The sequence below is a fragment of the Salvelinus alpinus genome, chromosome 6, assembly GCF_045679555.1.
Source record: "Salvelinus alpinus chromosome 6, SLU_Salpinus.1, whole genome shotgun sequence".
Taxonomy (NCBI): domain Eukaryota; kingdom Metazoa; phylum Chordata; class Actinopteri; order Salmoniformes; family Salmonidae; genus Salvelinus; species Salvelinus alpinus.
In genome coordinates, this window is record NC_092091.1 from 93,361,958 (window position 1) to 93,384,742 (window position 22,785).

General features: G+C 46.4%; 2 protein-coding genes across 5 annotated transcripts in view; one reads left to right on the plus strand and one right to left on the minus strand.

Moving 5' to 3' along the window:
* Positions 1 to 16,767, plus strand: LOC139577804 (zinc finger and BTB domain-containing protein 5). 3 transcript variants are annotated; one of them, XM_071404978.1, is made up of 6 exons: positions 1 to 123; positions 2,357 to 2,386; positions 2,636 to 2,818; positions 6,591 to 7,463; positions 8,020 to 16,392; positions 16,723 to 16,767. In XM_071404978.1, the coding sequence occupies exons 2-5, from the start codon at positions 2,360 to 2,362 to the stop codon at positions 9,157 to 9,159; spliced, it is 2,223 nt and encodes a 740-aa protein (XP_071261079.1). In that variant the 5' UTR covers positions 1 to 123; positions 2,357 to 2,359; the 3' UTR covers positions 9,160 to 16,392; positions 16,723 to 16,767. The 3 variants fall into 3 exon arrangements, with proteins under 3 accessions (XP_071261079.1, XP_071261078.1, XP_071261080.1); XM_071404977.1 differs by having other exon boundaries at positions 50 to 362; XM_071404979.1 differs by having other exon boundaries at positions 50 to 362; positions 8,020 to 16,767.
* The window catches only part of grhprb (glyoxylate reductase/hydroxypyruvate reductase b), a 14,003-nt gene continuing 7,515 nt past the window's right edge, over positions 16,298 to 22,785 (minus strand). Inside the window, exons 7-10 of one of the 2 annotated variants that reach the window (XM_071404982.1) lie at positions 22,376 to 22,511; positions 20,743 to 20,873; positions 16,723 to 16,889; positions 16,298 to 16,392 (exon numbers count right to left, since the gene is read on the minus strand). In XM_071404982.1, coding sequence (XP_071261083.1) covers positions 16,768 to 16,889; positions 20,743 to 20,873; positions 22,376 to 22,511 — 389 coding nt within the window. In that variant the 3' untranslated portion in view covers positions 16,298 to 16,392; positions 16,723 to 16,767. Of the gene's footprint in view, positions 16,890 to 20,742; positions 20,874 to 22,375; positions 22,512 to 22,785 lie in introns of both variants that reach the window. The other variant, XM_071404981.1, reaches the window with a different exon arrangement.

The window sequence follows — 22,785 nt, forward strand, 5'->3', positions numbered from 1 at the left end:
GAGTGGTACTGCAACTCGTTAACACGGTGAGGTGATTGGAGCGCCACCTACAGAGTCTGGGGGGAGAAAAACATCAACCATCTAGCTCCAGCCACCGCCCCCCCCCTGAGAAGACCCTCTTTGGTAACAACACTAAATTTAGATTCGTTCAAAGTAGCTACAAGGAGTCATAGCTATTTAGCTGTGTTGTGTCTGTCCTTGGGACAAGGGTTTCGCATATTGAGTATGTGACTGAGCATTGGAGAAGCGTTAGCGGTCTAAGACGACCGCCTAGCCGTCGGTAGTCCTCGTTCTGTCCGGTCTAGTGGACTTGATGAACCCCGCTTGTCCACCCTGACCCGGGGAGTAGCACCGACAACAAGGTACCGGTAGCTAACATTAGCAAGCTAGCTGATTGTTTGCGGGTTTTTTTATCATCATGTTTATTGTTTCCTCAAGTTATATCAATGTTGCTTTGCTGCTTTCTAGGGGAAACTAAACTGTTAACGTTAGCACATCTAGCTAGGTAGTCAGCATTACGAATAGCCATTGTAGCCATACACCTAGCGAGCAAACAGAATCATTACTTCATGAGGTGATGTTTGTTGTTGTCCTTGGCTGTTATTTTAAACAAAATGTCGGTCACACATGGGGTCATGCTAGCTACTTCACCGCCATCGCTGTGTGTTAATGTTTTTAAAATTGTTTTTTACACAGCCTTTCTCAAAAGTTAGCAAGTAGCTAACTAGCTAACTAAATATCCAGTTGCTGACTTGCTAGCTAGTTAGCTTAGCTTAGCTAGCAACGATAGTATTCGCCAGACGGTGGGAGTCTCTATGATCGGCTTGGCTAACAGACGGCTGTAGTTATTTAGTTGGCTAGCTGTCTAGACTCGACTCATAGACGTCAACAAACTGTACAGTTTCCTTGCTAACCGTTACCCTGCTTTTAACGTTACCTTGCTTGTACTTGACTAATGTCTTCACGTAGACATACTGGCTTTCATTTCACACATTTAACACATTCTCTTCAATATCGTTACTAGTTCCCCACTTTCACTTACCGTGAAATAGCCTATGCTATGACTTCTACAAGATAATACATTCAACTAATTAATTGTGATAGTTAGTGTAGCTACTGGCCTTCTACAGCATGTATTATACAAAGCCTCAACCATAGTCTACTACAATGTCCCCTCCAGTGACAGTCAATTTAAAGCATCAACCATAGTCTACTGCAATGTCCCCTCCAGTGACAGTCAATTTAAAGCATCAACCATAGTCTACTGTAATGTCCCCTCCAGTGACAGTCAATTTAAAGCATCAACCATAGTCTACTGTAATGTCCCCTCCAGTGACAGTCAATTTAAAGCATCAACCATAGTCTACTATAATGTCCCCTCCAGTGACAGTCAATTTAAAGCATCAACCATAGTCTACTGTAATGTCCTCTCCAGTGACAGTCAATTTAAAGCATCAACCATAGTCTACTGTAATGTCCCCTCCAGTGACAGTCAATTTAAAGCATCAACCATAGTCTACTGTAATGTCCCCTCCAGTGACAGTCAATTTAAAGCATCAACCATAGTCTACTATAATGTCCCCTCCAGTGACAGTCAATTTAAAGCATCAACCATAGTCTACTATAATGTCCCCTCCAGTGACAGTCAATTTAAAGCATCAACCATAGTCTACTACAATGTCCCCTCCAGTGACAGTCAATTTAAAGCATCAACCATAGTCTACTGTAATGTCCCCTCCAGTGACAGTCAATTTAAAGCATCAACCATAGTCTACTATAATGTCCCCTCCAGTGACAGTCAATTTAAAGCATCAACCATAGTCTACTGTAATGTCCCCTCCAGTGACAGTCAATTTAAAGCATCAACCATAGTCTACTATAATGTCCCCTCCAGTGACAGTCAATTTAAAGCTAATTTATTAATCAATCAAAGATTTGGTCAGGAAGAGGACCTAATTTTCCTCACATTTATTACACAACAGATATTTTTACAACCCCCCCTTCTCTCACTCCCTCCCCCCCCCCCTTCTCTCTCTCCCTTCTCTCCCCCCTCTTCTCTCTCTCCCTTCTCTCCCCCCCTCTTCTCTCTCCCTTTTCTCTCTCCCCCTTTTCTCTCTCCCTTCTCCCCCCCTTTTCTCACTCCCTCCCCCCCCCTTCTCTCTCTCCCTTCTCTCCCCCCCTCTTCTCTCTCTCCCTTCTCTCCCCCCCTCTTCTCTCTCCCTTTTCTCTCCCCCCCCCCCTTTTCTCACTCCCTTCTCCCCCTTTCCCCCCCTCCCTTTCTCTCTCCTCCTCCCCTTCTCTCTCCTCTCCCCCTCCTCCCTCCCCTTCTCTCTCCTCTCCCCCTCCTGCCCTGCAGGTCATGGACTTCCCGGGCCACTTCGACCAGGTAATGCAAACAGCTTTATGATTTCTGTCAGTAAATGGAGAGAGAAAAAAACGCTCTAACAAGAAAATGTATTGTTCATAATAATATAAGAGTATAATGCCATTTAGCAGACGCTTTTATCCGAAGCGACTTACCAGTCGTGCGTTCATACATTTTACATGTACGCGTGGCCGCAGCGGGAATCGAACCCATGACCCGTGCTCTAGCTAGCGACTGAGCCACACATCATTCCTATTATTATTATTGTAGGTCTTCCAGCAGCTGAACTACCAGCGCGTCCACAGCCAGCTGTGTGACTGTGTCATTGTGGTGGGCAGCCGCCATTTTAAGGCCCACCGCTCAGTGCTGGCGGCTTGCAGCACTCACTTCAGAGCCCTGTTCACCGTTGCCCAGGGAGACGCCAGCATGAACATGATACAACTGGACAGCGAGGTGAGGATGATGACGATGAAGGTGGTGGTGATGAGGATGATGAGTTTATAACAGGGGTGAGGATGATGAGTTTATAACAGGGGTGGTGATTATGATGAGTTTATAACAGGTGACGAGGTGGATGAGTTTATAACAGGGGTGATGAGGATGATGAGTCTACAACAGGGGTGATGAGGATGATGAGTTTATAACGGGTGAGGATGATGAGTTTATAACAGGGGTGATGAGGATGATGAGTCTACAACAGGGGTGACAAGGATGATGAGTTTATAACAGGGGTGATGAGGATGAGTTTATAACAGGGGTGATGAGGATGATTTTATAACAGGGGTGATGATGATGAGTCTACAACAGGGGTGATGAGGATGATGAGTTTATAACAGGGGTGGTGAGGATGATGAGTTAACAGGGGTGGTGAGGATGATGAGTTAACAGGGGTGATGAGGATGATGAGTTTATAACAGGGGTGATGAGGATGATGAGTTTATAACAGGGGTGATGAGGATGATGCATCTATAACAGGGGTGATGAGGATGATGAGTCTACAACAGGGGTGGTGAGGATGATGAGTTAACAGGGGTGATGAGGATGATGAGTCTACAACAGGGGTGATGAGGATGATGAGTCTACAACAGGGGTGATGAGGATGATGAGTTTATAACAGGGGTGATGAGGATGATGCATCTATAACAGGGGTGATGAGGATGATGAGTCTATAACAGGGGTGATGCGGATGAGGAGTTTATAACAGGGGTGATGAGGATGAGTCTTTAACAGGGGTGATGAGGATGATGAGTTTATAACAGGGGTGATGAGGATGATGAGTTTATAACAGGGGTGATGCAGATGATGAGTTTATAACAGGGGTGATGATGAGTTTATAACAGGGGTGATGAGGATGATGAGTTTATAACAGGGGTGATGTTGATGATGAGTCTATAACAGGGGTGATGATGAGTCTATAACAGGGGTGATGATGAGTCTATAACAGGGGTGATGAGGATGATGAGTTTATAACAGGGGTGATGAGGATGATGAGTTTATAACAGGGGTGATGAGGATGATGAGTTTATAACAGGGGTGATGAGGATGATGAGTTTATAACAGGGGTGATGATGATGAGTCTATAACAGGGGTGATGAGGATGATGAGTTTATAACAGGGGTGATGAGGATGATGAGTTTATAACAGGGGTGATGAGGATGATGAGTTTACAACAGGGGTGATGATGATGATGAGTTTACAACAGGGGTGATGATGATGAGTTTATAACAGGGGTGATGAGGATGATGAGTTTACAACAGGGGTGATGAGGATGAGTTTATTACAGGGGGGGTGAGGATGATGTGTCTACAACAGGGGTGATGAGGATGATGAGTCTACAACAGGGGTGATGAGGATGAGTTTATAACAGGGGTGATGATGATGATGTGTTACTGCAGGTGGTGATGATGATGTGTTACTGCAGGTGATGATGATGAGGATGAGTCTATAACGGGTGATGAGGATGAGTCTACAACAGGGGTGATGATGTGTGTGTTACTGCAGGTGGTGATGATGAGGGTGATGATGATGATGTGTTACTGCAGGTGGTGATGATGATGATGATGATGATGATGATGTGTTACTGCAGGTGGTGATGATGATGATGTGTTACTGCAGGTGGTGATGATGATGATGATGTGTTACTGCAGGTGGTGATGATGATGATGGTGTGTTACTGCAGGTGGTGATGATGATGATGATGATGGTGTGTTACTGCAGGTGGTGATGATGATGATGATGTGTTACTGCAGGTGGTGATGATGATGATGATGTGTTACTGCAGGTGGTGATGATGATGATGATGTGTTACTGCAGGTGGTGGTGGTGATGATGATGATGGTGTGTTACTGCAGGTGGTGGTGATGATGATGATGATGATGTGTTACTGCAGGTGGTGGTGATGATGATGTGTTACTGCAGGTGGTGATGATGATGATGTGTTACTGCAGGTGGTGGTGATGATGATGTGTTACTGCAGGTGGTGGTGATGATGATGTGTTACTGCAGGTGGTGATGATGATGATGATGATGATGGTGTGTTACTGCAGGTGGTGGTGATGATGATGATGATGGTGTGTTACTGCAGGTGGTGATGATGATGATGATGATGGTGTGTTACTGCAGGTGGTGATGATGATGATGATGATGGTGTGTTACTGCAGGTGGTGATGATGATGATGGTGTGTTACTGCAGGTGGTGATGATGATGATGATGATGATGTGTTACTGCAGGTGGTGATGATGATGATGATGATGATGTGTTACTGCAGGTGGTGATGATGATGATGATGATGGTGTGTTACTGCAGGTGGTGATGATGATGATGATGATGGTGTGTTACTGCAGGTGGTGATGATGATGATGATGTGTTACTGCAGGTGGTGGTGATGATGATGATGATGATGGTGTGTTACTGCAGGTGGTGATGATGATGATGATGATGGTGTGTTACTGCAGGTGGTGATGATGATGATGATGTGTTACTGCAGGTGGTGGTGGTGATGATGATGATGATGTGTTACTGCAGGTGGTGGTGATGATGATGATGTGTTACTGCAGGTGGTGGTGATGATGATGATGATGATGTGTTACTGCAGGTGGTGATGATGATGATGATGATGGTGTGTTACTGCAGGTGGTGATGATGATGATGATGATGGTGTGTTACTGCAGGTGGTGATGATGATGATGGTGTGTTACTGCAGGTGGTGGTGATGATGATGATGATGATGGTGTGTTACTGCAGGTGGTGATGATGATGATGTGTTACTGCAGGTGGTGGTGATGATGATGGTGTGTTACTGCAGGTGGTGATGATGATGATGGTGTGTTACTGCAGGTGGTGATGATGATGATGATGTGTTACTGCAGGTGGTGGTGATGATGATGATGATGATGGTGTGTTACTGCAGGTGGTGATGATGATGATGTGTTACTGCAGGTGGTGGTGATGATGATGATGATGATGGTGTGTTACTGCAGGTGGTGATGATGATGATGATGTGTTACTGCAGGTGGTGATGATGATGATGATGATGATGTGTTACTGCAGGTGGTGGTGATGATGATGATGATGATGTGTTACTGCAGGTGGTGATGATGATGATGATGATGTGTTACTGCAGGTGGTGATGATGATGATGATGATGGTGTGTTACTGCAGGTGGTGATGATGATGATGATGATGATGTGTTACTGCAGGTGGTGATGATGATGATGATGTGTTACTGCAGGTGGTGATGATGATGATGATGATGATGATGTGTTACTGCAGGTGGTGATGATGATGATGATGATGATGATGATGATGTGTTACTGCAGGTGGTGATGATGATGATGATGATGATGTGTTACTGCAGGTGGTGATGATGATGATGATGATGATGTGTTACTGCAGGTGGTGATGATGATGATGATGATGGTGATGTGTTACTGCAGGTGGTGATGATGATGATGATGATGATGTGTTACTGCAGGTGGTGATGATGATGATGTGTTACTGCAGGTGGTGATGATGATGATGATGATGGTGTGTTACTGCAGGTGGTGATGATGATGATGATGTGTTACTGCAGGTGGTGATGATGATGATGATGATGATGTGTTACTGCAGGTGGTGATGATGATGATGATGATGTGTTACTGCAGGTGGTGATGATGATGATGATGATGATGATGTGTTACTGCAGGTGGTGATGATGATGATGATGATGATGTGTTACTGCAGGTGGTGACAGCGGAGGCGTTTGCTGCCCTGGTGGACATGATGTACACCTCCACCCTGATGCTAGGCGAGAGCAACGTGATGGACGTGCTGCTAGCTGCCTCTCACCTCCACCTGAACGCCGTAGTCAAGGCCTGTAAGCACTACCTGACCACCCGCACCATGCCCATGTCCCCGCCGGCAGACCACCGGGCCACACAACACCGCCAGCACCAACACACCCACGCAGAACAGCAGAGACTTAGGCAGCAGCAGGTAGCCGCCGAGTTAGCCGCTAACGCTAACCTAGCGGCTAATGCTAACCTAGCCGCTAACGCTAACCTAGAGGCTAACGCTAACCTAGCGGGTAATGCTGCTACGTCCAGGCTCCAGCGGTCGTTCCTGTTGCAGCAGCTGGGTCTAAGCCTGGTGAGCTCTGCCCTGGGCGGAGTGGAGGAGGATGGGGCCAGGGGTGGTAGCGACGGTGTTAGCGTTAGCGGTGTAGTGGAGCAGAAAGCTTCTTTCCCCATTCGACGTTTCCACAAGAGAAAGCCCTCCCTGAGCTTTAGCCTATCTGAGGACAGGCCCAGGCAGAGGCCCCGCCCCTCCGGACCCCACGGGGATGAGGAAGCGGGACTACTCTCCCCCGACTCCCACAAGACGGGGGAGGAGACCAGACTGGACGGGGAGATCACCGGCCTAGTAAGGGGCGTATCCCAGGATGACTCCCAGATGCCCAGCCAATCGGACAGCGGACGCTGCGAAGGGGAGGAGCAAGGGATGGCGGAGGAGGCGGGTGTGGGGAAGGAGTCCCTGGATGGAGGGAGTCACCATGGTGATGGGGTGGAGGTGAAGATTACTGAGGAAGAGGAGGAGGAGGAAGTACGGGAGCAACAGGTAATAACATTTTACCAGGAAATACTTAAACTGCATCCCGAATATCCCCTTACTCCCTATATAGTGCACTACTTTAGTACTTTAGACCAGAGCCCTATTCCCTCTATAGTGCACTACTTTAGTCCAGAGCCCTATTCCCTATATAGTGCACTACTTTAGTCCAGGGCTCATAGCTCAGGTTATAGGGTGTCATTGGGGACGAATACTTCCCCTAATGCAATGTATGAAACAACTGTGGAGCCGTAATTCATGCTTTACCTTGGGTTAAATAAAGGGTTTAAACCCAACCTTGTAGGAAGTAATGGGTCATGTCCTGTTGTCCTCATTCATGTCTGTATCTCTCCTCTTTTCTCTCCTCTTCTCCTCTTCTCACTCCTCTCTCCTCTTCTCTCCTCTTCTCCTCTTCTCCTCTTCTCCTCTCCTCCTCTCCTCCTCTATCTCCTCTCTACTCTTCTCCTCTCTTCTATCTCACTCCTCTCTTCTCCTGTCCTCCTATCTCCTGTCCTCCTATCTCCTCTCTCCTCTCCTCATCTCCTTCTCTCCTCCTCTCCTCCAGGTGGTGGTTAAGTGTGAGCCTCTGAGTTCCCCAGAGCCAGCTGATGACATCACCATCCAGGGTAGCGACCAGCTGGGACCTGGTGGAGGTAGAGGAAGAGGAGGAGGAGAGGAGGAGAAGGTAGAACTGAGCCCACAGAGTAGCGACCGTAGTCTTTCCTCCTCTGACCAACAGCCTCTCCGGCCCAGCTCCCAGCTCCTGCTGAAAGGAGGTCTTGGTGGGGGGAGTGGAGGTGGTTTTGGCTGTAGTAGCCATCTCGATGGGAAGTCTGGTTTTAGGATTTCTAGCTTCCTCGGCGCCAATGTCTTTGGAAGCGGAGGGGCGGGGGTCGATGCCGGGGACGACGACCTCAACACGACAACCGGCGAGGCGATGGCAGCGGCACATCGCTTCCTGCTGAGCCCGGAACACTCTGGGACCAATAACTCCGCTTCGATGCTCCGTCCCGGGTCGGCCAACCACCTGCACCTGCTGGGTGGCGACGGTCTCGGGGGATTCTCTACAGACGCCGATTCGCTCTTCCTGCGTCCCCTGCATGACGGGCTGGGAAACCCCAGGGGAGGAGGAGGGGGGTTTCCAGACCCGTTTTCTCTGGACTTCCAGCGCTCCAGCCTGGGCTTGCACTCCCTGGCCCGCGCCTCTAGAGGGGGCTCCCTGGGCTTTCCTGGATACCGCCGCATCGCACCTAAAAACGACAACACGGGGGGAGGGGGAGGAGGAGGAGGAGAAACGGGGGTCGTTCTCCAAGACGCCCTGTCTTCCTCCAGTCTGGGGGAAGGGGGACCCTTGCTTCTGAACGGATCGGGGGGGTACGAGTCAGGCCCCCCCACCTCCTCCTCCGCCCCCCACCCCCAGCTGACCCGGGCCTCGGCGGACGTCCTCTCCAAGTGTAAGAAGGCCCTGTCTGAACACAACGTCCTGGTGGTAGAAGGAGCCAGGAAGTACGCCTGTAGAATCTGCTGTAAGACATTCCTCACCCTGACCGACTGTAAGAAACACATCAGAGTGCACACCGGGGAGAAACCTTACGCCTGCCTCAAGTGTGGCAAACGTTTCAGCCAGTCGTCACACCTGTACAAACACTCCAAGACAACGTGTCTGCGCTGGCAGAACAGCAACATGGCCAACACACTGATGTAGGCTTGGGTAGGTGATAGATGTGATCACTGTAGAGGGGGGGGGGGGAGTGAACGGTATCCAGACTTTAATACCTTTTATACCATCGTTGTGCCATACCGGAGCTATACGGTATTACCGGGCATTGTGAATTAATGGGGGGGAAATAATTTAAAAATAGCCAAATTAGCGGTATGCTAACAAAGTAGTAGAGAATTCCCATAGTGGATGCTAGCTAAATGCTAACGAGTCAAGCGTTTTCGACCTGTACAAACACTCCCAAGACCACCTGTCTACGCTGGCAGAACGGCAACCTGCCTTACGATCTGGATGTAAGCTGGCCTGGTAGCTCGGGTTGAGTTGGATTGGGAAATCCCCTGGGGAACTTACCGGAAGTTTTGGGTTTTTTCCCCAATAAATTCTGGTTGGAGGATCGTATCGTCGCTGCTGGTTGGAGGATCGTGAAGGGCGACCTTCAGACAAGTCTTTCTGAGGCCAGTGGGAGGCCTAGAACAAAACCGACATGTTGGTGAAAGTCTCTCACCTTCTAACAGATTAGTGTGTTGGGGCCAAACTGTTGGGACGCTACAGAACAGAAGTTGGCAGATCTGCTTTTCCCGACTTCAGACGGGTCCCAAGACGCTTGTTGTGGCCAAAATGTTGGGAAACAAACACCCTTTCGACCTCTTTCACTGCAGATACAGAAGTGAGACATCGGCGGATGCGGCGGATGGATACAAAACAACAGATATCTCTAGCTTAAACAGACAGATTTCTATGGGGGATTTTGTTATTATTATTATTATGCTAATTAGATCTAGGGGTTAATAGCCTCAAAGCTAGAAACATACACTTACAGTAGTGTGTAGAAGCTATGGGTGTTCCCAGCGGGAATCCAACCCACCACCCTGGTGTTGCAAGTGCCATGTTCTACCGACTGAGCCAAACGGGACTATTTGATAGAGGCGATCGCTTTAGAAAATGGAGTCTCTTTAGGGTGGGGTGGGGGGGTGGACTCCCAACTTCCTCATGGAACCCTGTTGTGTTCCTGTTGGAACCCTGTTGTGTTCCTGTTGGAACCCTGTTGTGTTCCTGTTGGAACCCTGTTGTGTTCCTGTTGGAACCATGTTCGGAACGTTTCTGAAACAGGACTTCAGATTCAGAACAGTCCTGAAGCTGAAACCCGGCTAGAGTTGCAGAACTCAGGGTTTCCTGCTTATTCTCCTCTGAATACGGTAATCGTCGAGGTTTTCTGGAATTTTCTGGAAAACCTGAGAATTAGGGGGAATTGTCCGACGCTAAAGCTGGAAGCTTAGTTTGGAGAGGAGAACAGGGATGTGAAGGAGAGAGGATAGACTAGCCTGAGAGACAGTCTGTCTGAGAGACAGTCTGTCTGAGAGACAGTCTGCCTGAGAGACAGTCTGCCTGAGAGACAGTCTGCCTGAGAGACAGTCTGTCTGAGAGACAGTCTGTCTGAGAGACAGTCTGTCTGAGAGACAGTCTGTCTGAGAGACAGTCTGTCTGAGAGACAGTCTGCCTGAGAGACAGTCTGTCTGAGAGACAGCCTGTCTGAGAGACAGTCTGTCTGTCTTGCCCCACATCAATGACATCAATGGAACTGGCAAGAGCACAAAGATCTGGGACCATTTTGTTTTATATGGAGTTGCCTTTTCGTTAGTGCACCTTTTGAATGAACCACCCTATTCCCTATATAGTGCACTACTTTTGACCAGGGCCCATAGGGTAGTGTTCCCTATATAGTGCACTACTTTTGACCAGGGCCCATAGGGTAGTGTTCCCTATATAGTGCACTACTTTTGACCAGGGCCCATAGGGTAGTAGTTCACTATATAGTGCACTACTTTTGACCAGGGCCCATAGGGTAGTGTTCCCTATATAGTGCACTACTTTTGACCAGGGCCCATAGGGTAGTAGTTCACTATATACAGTGCATTTGTAAAGTATTTAGACCCCTTGACGTTTTCCACGTTTTGTTTCATTACAGCCATATTCGAAAATGGATTAAATAAAAAATGTTCCTCTTCAATCTACATACAATACCCCAGAATGACATCACAATAACCCAGAATGACATCACAATACCCCAGAATGACATCACAATACCCCAGAATGACATCACAATAACCCCACAGTGACATCACAATACCCCAGAATGACATCACAATACCCCAGAATGACATCACAATACCCCAGAATGACATCACAATACCCCAGAATGACATCACAATACCCCAGAATGACATCACAATACCCCAGAATGACATCACAATACCCCAGAATGACATCACAATACCCCAGAATGACATCACAATACCCCAGAATGACATCACAATACCCCAGAATGACATCACAATACCCCAGAATGACATCACAATACCCCAGAATGACATCACAATAACCCAGAATGACATCACAATACCCCAGAATGACATCACAATACCCCAGAATGACATCACAATACCCCAGAATGACATCACAATAACCCAGAATGACATCACAATACCCCAGAATGACATCACAATACCCCAGAATGACATCACAATACCCCAGAATGACATCACAATAACCCCACAGTGACATCACAATACCCCATAGTGACGAACCAAAAACAGGTTTTTAGAAATGTTAGCAAATATATTAAAAATAAAAAAATGAAATACCTTATCTACATAAGTATTCAGACCCTTTGCTATGAGACTCTAAATTGAGTTCAGGTGCATCCTGTTTCCATTGATCATCCTTGAGATGTTTCTACAACTTGATTGGAGTCCACCTGTGGTAAATTCAATTAATTGGACATGATTTGGAAAGACACACACCTGTCTATATAAGGTCCCACAGTTGACAGAGCATGTCAGAGCAAAAACCAAGCAATGAGGTTGAAGGAATTAAAGGCACTTAAAGGACTCTCAGACCATGAGAAACAAGATTCTCTGGTCTGATGAAACCAAGATTGAACTCTTTAGCCTGAATGCCAAGCGTCACGTCTGGAGGAAACCTGAGACCGTCCATATGGTGAAGCATGGTGGTGGCAGCATCATGCTGTGGGGATGTTTTTCAGCGGCAGGGAACTGGGAAACCAGTCAGGATCGACGCCGAGATGAATGGAGAAAAGTACAGAGAGAACCTTGATGAAAACCTGTTCCCGAGCGTTCAGGACCTCAGACTGGGGTGAAGGTTCACCTTCCAACAGGACAACGACTCTAAGCACACAGCCAAGACAATGCAGGAGTGGCTTCAGGACAAGTATTTGGATGTCCTTGAGTGACCCAGCCAGAGCCCGGACTTGAACCCGATCCAACATCTCTGGAGAGATCTGAAAATAGCTGTGCAGCGACGCTCCCCATCCAACCTGACAGAGTTTGAGAGGATCTCCAGAGAAGAATGGGAGAAACTCCCCAAATACAGGTGTGCCAAACTTGTAGCGTCATACCCAAGAAGACTGTAATTGCTGTAAAGGGTCTTGTGTTAATGTGATAGTCCAGTAGTAACATTTTTTTTTTTATTACCAAAATGTCTTAAAGCTGTTCATGCTTTGTAATTATGGGGTATTGTGATGTCATTATGGGGTATTGTGATGTCATTATGGGGTATTGTGATGTCATTATGGGGTATTGTGATGTCATTATTGGGTATTGTGTGTAGACTGATGAGGGGGGGGATCCATAATCCATTTTTAGAATAAGGCTGTAATGTAACAAAATGTGGAAGAAGTCAAGGGGTCTGAATACTTTCCGAAGGTGCTGTAGGTCATACGGTGGCCCTTTAACCCGTCTCCTCACAGGACATTAGAAATGTACATATTTCACATTTATGTGGCTTAACACTTTCCTCTGCAAGAGGACATCAAATTAAACCAGTGACTTTTATAACTAGAGCCTGGCGTGTCTCCTGGTCAGGTCACATGATCAGGGATAACTCTGGGGCCCCAGTTGACTATAACATAGTGTTGTTAGGTACTAGATGTCGTGGAACAGTTTGGTACAGTATCTGTGCTTCTTAAATGTATTTTTTAAACGATACATCGAACACCTCAACTGTAACAGTCTTCAGACAATAGTTTATTTTTTTTAAATGACCTTAACGCTGTTAAAAAAAAGAAAAAAAAAAGAAGCTTTGACTGCTAATAGGAAGGTTGGACTGCGTGCTTCTGTGTTTCCATGGCGATGTGTTGGCCCAGTTACAGTAACGTTACTGTGCTGAGTTGTTGTTGACTGACTGACTGACTGACTGACTGGTCAGAGAACAACCTGGCTGTTTGAGACCTGCTCAGTGTGGATGGGTAGCCAGGCAACTAGTGGGCACCTTAAGACTGTACGGTCTTCACACTGTGACTCAGTCTGTGTTACTCAGTCTGTGTGACTCAGTCTGTGCGACTCAGTCTGTGTGACTCAGTCTGTGTTACTGATATCTGATAAAATACTTTTAAAAGTTTCCTTTCATACCCTTTGACATGTTTATTTCATCCCTTGTTTTTGCCCAGGAAGATCTTATGACCACTATCTATTAACTGACCAGTAACTATCCTACTGTCTCTAACTGACCAGTAACTATCTATCCTACTGTCTCTAACTGGCCAGTAACTATTCTACTGTCTCTAACTGACCAGTAACTATCTATCCTACTGTCTCTAACTGACCAGTATCTATCCTACTGTCTCTAACTGACCAGTATCTATCCTACTGTCTCTAACTGACCAGTAACTATCTATCCTACTGTCTCTAACTGACCAGTAACTATCCTACTGTCTCTAACTGACCAGTAACTATCCTACTGTCTCTAACTGACCAGTATCTATCCTACTGTCTCTAACTGACCAGTATCTATCCTACTGTCTCTAACTGACCAGTAACTATCCTACTGTCTCTAACTGACCAGTATCTATCCTACTGTCTCTAACTGACCAGTAACTATCTATCCTACTGTCTCTAACTGACCAGTAACTATCCTACTGTCTCTAACTGACCAGTATCTATCCTACTGTCTCTAACTGACCAGTATCTATCCTACTGTCTCTAACTGACCAGTATCTATCTATCCTACTGTCTCTAACTGACCAGTATCTATCTATCCTACTGTCTCTAACTGGCCAGTAACTATCCTACTGTCTCTAACTGACCAGTAACTATCCTACTGTCTCTAACTGACCAGTATCTATCCTACTGTCTCTAACTGACCAGTATCTATCCTACTGTCTCTAACTGACCAGTATCTATCTATCCTACTGTCTCTAACTGACCAGTATCTATCTATCCTACTGTCTCTAACTGACCAGTAACTATCCTACTGTCTCTAACTGACCAGTAACTATCCTACTGTCTCTAACTGACCAGTATCTATCCTCCTGTCTCTAACTGACCAGTAACTATCCTACTGTCTCTAACTGACCAGTAACTATCCTACTGTCTCTAACTGACCTGTAACTATCTATCCTACTGTCTCTAACTGACCAGTATCTATCCTACTGTCTCTAACTGACCAGTAACTATCTATCCTACTGTCTCTAACTGACCAGTATCTATCCTACTGTCTCTAACTGACCAGTAACTATCCTACTGTCTCTAACTGACCAGTAACTATCTATCCTACTGTCTCTAACTGACCAGTAACTATCTATCCTACTGTCTCTAACTGACCAGTAACTATCTATCCTACTGTCTCTAACTGACCAGTAACTATCTATTGTAATGTTTCTAACAGCTGACTACCAACAGTGTTACAGCCACATTGTAAATGCACCTTAATCGCTAACCAATTTAATTTACAACTCATACTGAGTTTATATCTAATTTAATTGATCGCTGTGGTAAAAAATAATTTCGTAGTTAAAAGCTCTTTTTCAATCAGGCATAATCCGTAGGTACCCCTGAAGAACATGAGGACCCTTTGTTAAACAGATCCAAAATGGCTTCCATCTCTCACTGTAGCCCGGTTTCCATGGTGATGTCTTCTGTGGCTGTAGTCTAAGTGAAACTGTATTTTTTTTTTATATATATGTGAATGTTTGAAAGTGCACATTATGGTCCTATTTATACAACAACAGCCCCTGTGTGAAAACTACAACGAACTATAACCAAAAAGGGCAACAAAAAAACAAAAAACAACATTTTGTTTATGTAATAATATAGTTGATGAAGGAAAGTTACTGCCTTACTACGCCCCTCTCTGGCTTATAAAGCTGGGCTTTATCCTCATGCCAAAAGTGCAGGATTTCTGTGTTGTGTTTGTGCACTTCTAACACAGTGTAACTATGTTTTGGTGCAGCGTCTCAAATGGTGCCCTGTTCCCTGTGTAGTGCACTACTTCTTATTGACACTCTGGTCTAAAGTAGTGCACTACTTCCTATTGACACTCTGGTCTAAAGTAGTGCACTACTTCTTATTGACACTCTGGTCTAAAGTAGTGCACTACTTCTTATTGACACTCTGGTCTAAAGTAGTGCACTACTTCTTATTGACACTGGTCTAAAGTAGTGCACTACTTCCTATTGGCACTCTGGTCTAAAGTAGTGCACTACTTCTTATTGACACTCTGGTCTAAAGTAGTGCACTACTTCTTATTGACACTCTGGTCTAAAGTAGTGCACTACTTCTTATTGACACTCTGGTCTAAAGTAGTGCACTACTTCTTATTGACACTCTGGTCTAAAGTAGTGCACTACTTCTTATTGACACTGGTCTAAAGTAGTGCACTACTTCTTATTGACACTCTGGTCTAAAGTAGTGCACTACTTCTTATTGACACTCTGGTCTAAAGTAGTGCACTACTTCTTATTGACACTCTGGTCTAAAGTAGTGCACTACTTCTTATTGACACTCTGGTCTAAAGTAGTGCACTACTTCTTATTGACACTCTGGTCTAAAGTAGTGCACTACTTCCTATCAAAGCCATTGACACTCTGGTCTAAAGTAGTGCACTACGTCTTATTGACACTGGTCTAAAGTAGTGCACTATATAGGGTGCCATAGGGCTCTGGTCTAAAGTAGTGCACTACGTAGGGAATAGGGCGCCCTGTGAGACGTTACCCCAAAGAGAAGATGAAATGTAAACGTGTTTATTTTCTGTTTGTTTGTTTGAGGAGAATAAAGTCACGGAGGACATGTCTTTCCAGCCGTCACTACAGACTGAATTAAAAGATGAGAAAAGTTACATGTTTATTGTTGTCCTTCGTCATCATCATTATTATGAAACTAAATGATAAAAACATCTGAAATGAGGAAGCAGTTCCGAAAGCAGGTGATTGGTTCTCTTCTGGCGTTCCGAAAGCAGGTGATTGGTTCTCTTCTGGCGTTCCGAAAGCAGGTGATTGGTTCTCTTCTGGCGTTCCGAAAGCAGGTGATTGGTTCTCTTCTGGCGTTCCGAAAGCAGGTGATTGGTTCTCTTCTGGCGTTCCGAAAGCAGGTGATTGGTTCTCTTCTGGCGTTCCGAAAGCAGGTGATTGGTTCTCTTCTGGCGTTCCGAAAGCAGGTGATTGGTTCTCTTCTGGCGTTCCGAAAGCAGGTGATTGGTTCTCTTCTGGCGTTCCGAAAGCAGGTGATTGGTTCTCTTCTGGCGTTCCGAAAGCAGGTGATTGGTTCTTCTCTTGTTTTCCCGAAAGCAGGTGATTGGCAGCTACAGCTTGAGCTCTTTGATCATTGGCTGTCCCTTCAGACCCAGTAGCAGGTTGTTGGCTGCCAGGGCAGACATGGCATTACGTGTGACGTAGGACGCACTGGCAATGTGGGGGAGGATCACTGGAGAGAGAGAGAGAGATGAGAGGGAGGATCACTGGAGAGAGAGAGATGAGAGGGAGGATCACTGGAGAGAGAGAGATGAGAGGGAGGATCACTGGAGAGAGAGAGATGAGGGAGGATCACTGGAGAGAGAGAGATGAGGGAGGATCACTGGAGAGAGAGAGAGAGATGAGAGGGAGGATCACTGGAGAGAGAGATGAGAGGGAGGATCACTGGAGAGATGAGAGGGAGGATCACTGGAGAGAGAGAGAGAGATGAGAGGGAGGATCACTGGAGAGAGATGAGAGGGAGGATCACTGGAGAGAGAGAGAGAGATGAGAGGGAGGATCACTGGAGAGAGAGAGATGAGAGGGAGGATCACTGGAGAGAGAGAGATGAGGGAGGATCACTGGAGAGAGAGATGAGAGGGAGGATCACTGGAGAGAGATGAGAGGGAGGATCACTGGAGAAATGAGAGAGATGAGAGGGAGGATCACTGGAGAGAGAGAGAGATGAGAGGGAGGATCACTGGAGAGAGAGAGAGAGATGAGAGGGAGGATCACTGGAGAGAGAGAGATGAGAGGGAGGATCACTGGAGAGAGAGAGATGAGGGAGGATCACTGGAGAGAGAGAGATGAGGGAGGATCACTGGAGAGAGAGAGATGAGGGAGGATCACTGGAGAGAGAGAGAGAGATGAGAGGGAGGATCACTGGAGAGAGAGAGAGAGATGAGAGGGAGGATCACTGGAGAGATGAGAGGGAGGATCACTGGAGAGAGAGAGAGAGATGAGAGGGAGGATCACTGGAGAGAGAGAGAGATGAGAGGGAGGATCACTGGAGAGAGAGAGAGAGATGAGAGGGAGGATCACTGGAGAGAGAGAGATGAGAGGGAGGATCACTGGAGAGAGAGATGAGGGAGGATCACTGGAGAGAGAGAGAGAGATGAGAGGGAGGATCACTGGAGAGAGATGAGAGGGAGGATCACTGGAGAAATGAGAGAGATGAGAGGGAGGATCACTGGAGAGAGAGAGAGATGAGAGGGAGGATCACTGGAGAGAGAGAGAGAGATGAGAGGGAGGATCACTGGAGAGAGAGAGAGATGAGAGGGAGGATCACTGGAGAGAGAGAGAGATGAGAGGGAGGATCACTGGAGAGAGAGAGAGATGAGAGGGAGGATCACTGGAGAAATGAGAGAGATGAGAGGGAGGATCACTGGAGAGAGAGAGAGATGAGAGGGAGGATCACTGGAGAGAGAGAGAGATGAGAGGGAGGATCACTGGAGAGATGAGAGGGAGGATCACTGGAGAGATGAGGGAGGATCACTGGAGAGAGATGAGAGGGAGGATCACTGGAGAGATGAGAGGGAGGATCACTGGAGAGAGATGAGAGGAAGGATCACTGGAGAGAGATGAGAGGGAGGATCACTGGAGAAATGAGAGGGAGGATCACTGGAGAGATGAGAGGAAGGATCACTGGAGAGATGAGAGGAAGGATCACTGGAGAGAGATGAGAGGGAGGATCACTGGAGAAATGAGAGGGAGGATCACTGGAGAGATGAGGGAGGATCACTGGAGAGAGAGAGGTGAGAGGGAGGATCACTGGAGAGAGAGAGAGATAAGAGGGAGGGTCACTGGAGAGAGAGAGATGAGAGGGAGGATCACTGGAGAGAGAGAGAGAGATAAGAGGGAGGGTCACTGGAGAGAGAGGTGAGAGGGAGGATCACTGGAGAGAGAGAGAGAGATAAGAGGGAGGGTCACTGGAGAGAGAGAGGGAGGATCACTGGAGAGAGAGAGGAGAGAGAGAGATGAGAGGGAGGATCACTGGAGAGAGAGAGAGAGATAAGAGGGAGGGTCACTGGAGAGAGAGAGGGAGGATCACCGGAGAAATGAGAGGGAGGATCACTGGAGAGAGAGAGAGAGATAAGAGGGAGGGTCACTGGAGAGAGACAGGGAGGATCACTGGAGAGAGACAGGGAGGATCACTGGAGAGATGAGAGGGGGATCACTGGAGAGAGAGAGAGATGAGGGGATCACTGGAGAGAGAGAGATGAGAGATGAGAGGGAGGATAACTGGAGAGAGATGAGAGGTAGTGGGAGAGAGAGGAGGAGCATGAAACAGTCAGTACAGGACTGACAGACAGTAATAAATGAAACAGACAGAACAGTGATAAATGAAACAGTCAGTACAGGACTGACAGACAGTGATAAATGAAACAGACAGAACAGGACTGACAGACAGTGATAAATGAAACAGTCAGTACAGGACTGACAGACAGTAATAAATGAAACAGACAGAACAGTGATAAATGAAACAGTCAGTACAGGACTGACAGACAGTGATAAATGAAACAGTCAGTACAGGACTGACAGACAGTGATAAATGAAACAGTCAGTACAGGACTGACAGACAGTAATAAATGAAACAGACAGAACAGTGATACATGAAACAGTCAGTACAGGACTGACAGACAGTGATAAATGAAACAGTCAGTACAGGACTGACAGACAGTGATAAATGAAACAGTCAGTACAGGACTGAGAGAACAGTGATAAATGAAACAGTCAGTACAGGACTGACAGAACAGTGATAAATGAAACAGTCAGTACAGGACTGACAGACAGTGATAAATGAAACAGTCAGTACAGGACTGACAGACAGTAATAAATGAAACAGACAGAACAGTGATAAATGAAACAGTCAGTACAGGACTGACAGACAGTAATAAATGAAACAGACAGAACAGTGATAAACGAAACAGTCAGTACAGGACTGACAGACAGTGATAAATGAAACAGTCAGTACAGGACTGACAGACAGTAATAAATGAAACAGACAGAACAGTGATAAATGAAACAGTCAGTACAGGACTGACAGACAGTGATAAATGAAACAGTCAGTACAGGACTGACAGAACAGTGATAAATGAAACAGTCAGTACAGGACTGACAGACAGTGATAAATGAAACAGTCAGTACAGGACTGACAGACAGTAATAAATGAAACAGACAGAACAGTGATAAATGAAACAGTCAGTACAGGACTGACAGAACAGTGATAAATGAAACAGTCAGTACAGGACTGACAGAACAGTGATAAATGAAACAGTCAGTACAGGACTGACAGACAGTAATAAATGAAACAGTCAGTACAGGACTGACAGACAGTAATAAATGAAACAGACAGAACAGTGATAAATGAAACAGTCAGTACAGGACTGAGAGAACAGTGATAAATGAAACAGTCAGTACAGGACTGACAGACAGTAATAAATGAAACAGACAGAACAGTGATAAATGAAACAGTCAGTACAGGACTGACAGAACAGTGATAAATGAAACAGTCAGTACAGGACTGACAGACAGTGATAAATGAAACAGTCAGTACAGGACTGACAGACAGTAATAAATGAAACAGACAGAACAGTGATAAATGAAACAGTCAGTACAGGACTGACAGAACAGTGATAAATGAAACAGTCAGTACAGGACTGACAGACAGTAATAAATGAAACAGTCAGTACAGGACTGACAGACAGTAATAAATGAAACAGTCAGTACAGTAATAAATGAAACAGTCAGTACAGGACTGACAGAACAGTGATAAATGAAACAGTCAGTACAGGACTGACAGACAGTGATAAATGAAACAGTCAGTACAGGACTGACAGACAGTAATAAATGAAACAGTCAGTACAGTAATAAATGAAACAGTCAGTACAGGACTGACAGACAGTGATAAATGAAACAGTCAGTACAGGACTGACAGACAGTGATAAATGAAACAGTCAGTACAGGACTGACAGAACAGTGATAAAGGAAACAGGAAATAGCAGGATCAACTCTGTATAGACTCTGAACCCCGTGTTTATACTCACCACAGTTGTTTAGGGTGAAGAGTGGGTGGCTGGTGGGCAGGGGTTCAGGGACGGTGACGTCTAGTCCGGCTCCAGCTATCTGACCGCTGGACAGGGCTTCATACAGATCCTCCTGGTGTACCACCCCTCCCCTAACACACACAGCCATCATCATGTTACTGTCTACCACACACAGCCATCATCATGTAATACTGTCTACCACCCCTCCTCTAACACACACAGCCATCATCATGTAACTGTCTACCACACACAGCCATCATCATGTAACTGTCTACCACACACAGCCACCATCATGTTACTGTCTACCTCACACAGCCATCATCATGTTACTGTCTACCACACACAGCCACCATCATGTTACTGTCTACCACCCCTCCTCTACCACACACAGCCATCATCATGTTACTGTCTACCACCCCTCCTCTACCACACACAGCCATCATCATGTTACTGTCTACCACACACAGCCACCATCATGTTACTGTCTACCACACACAGCCATCATCATGTAATACTGTCTACCACCCCTCCTCTACCACACACAGCCATCATCATGTTACTGTCTACCACACACAGCCATCATCATGTTACTGTCTACCACCCTCCTCTACCACACACAGCCATCATCATGTAATACTGTCTACCACCCTCCTCTACCACACACAGCCATCATCATGTTACTGTCTACCACCCCTCCTCTACCACACACAGCCATCATCATGTAACTGTCTACCACCCCTCATCTACCACACACAGCCATCATCATGTAACTGTCCACCACCCCTCCTCTACCACACACAGCCATCATCATGTAACTGTCTACCACCCCTCCTCTACCACACACAGCCATCATCCTGTAATACTGTCTACCACCCCTCCTCTACCACACACAGCCATCATCATGTTACTGTCTACCACCCCTCCTCTACCACACACAGCCATCATCATGTATTACTGTCTACCACCCTCCTCTACCACACACACAGCCATCATTATGTAATACTGTCTACCACCCCTACTCTACCACACACAGCCATCATCATGTAACTGTCTACCACCCCTTCCCTACCACACACAGCCATCATCATGTAACTGTCTACCACCCCTACTCTACCACACACAGCCATCATCATGTAATACTGTCTACCACCCCTCCTCTACCACACACAGCCATCATCATGTAACTGTCTACCACCCCTCCTCTACCACACACACAGCCACCATCATGTTACTGTCTACCACACACAGCCATCATCATGTAACTGTCTACCACCCCTCCTCTACCACACACAGCCACCATCATGTAACACCGTGTGTTACCGTGTGTTACCGTGTGTTACCGTGTGTTACCGTTACCGTGTATTACCCTGTATTACCGTTTGTTACCATGTGTTACCGTGTGTTACCGTGTATTATCGTGTATTACTGTGTGTTACCATGTGTTACCGTGTATTACCGTGTATTACCGTGTATTACCGTGTGTTACCGTGTATTACTGTGTGTTACCGTGTATTACCATGTGTTACCGTGTGTTACCGTGTATTACCGTGTGTTACCGTGTATTACCATTGGTTACCAAGTGTTACTGTGTGTTACCGTGTGTGTGTGTGTGTGTGTGTGTGAGCTTGGTCACCTGCTTGTGTTGATGAAGATGGAGGTATTCTTCATCTTAGAGAACAGGTCCTTGTTACAGATGTCTTTAGTCTCTGGTGTCAGAGCACAACACACTGTCAGGAAGTCAGACTGACTGGCCAACTCTTCCATAGAGACTGGAGGGAGAGAGGACAACATACTGTCAGGAAGTCAGACTGGCTGGCCAACTCATCCATAGAGACTGGAGGGAGAGAGGGAGAGAGGACAACACACTGTCAGGAAGTCAGACTGACTGGCTAACTCATCCATAGAGACTGGAGGGAGAGAGGACAACATACTGTCAGGAAGTCAGACTGACTGGCCAACTCATCCATAGAGACTGGAGGGAGAGAGGGAGAGAGGACAACACACTGTCAGGAAGTCAGACTGACTGGCCAACTCATCCATAGA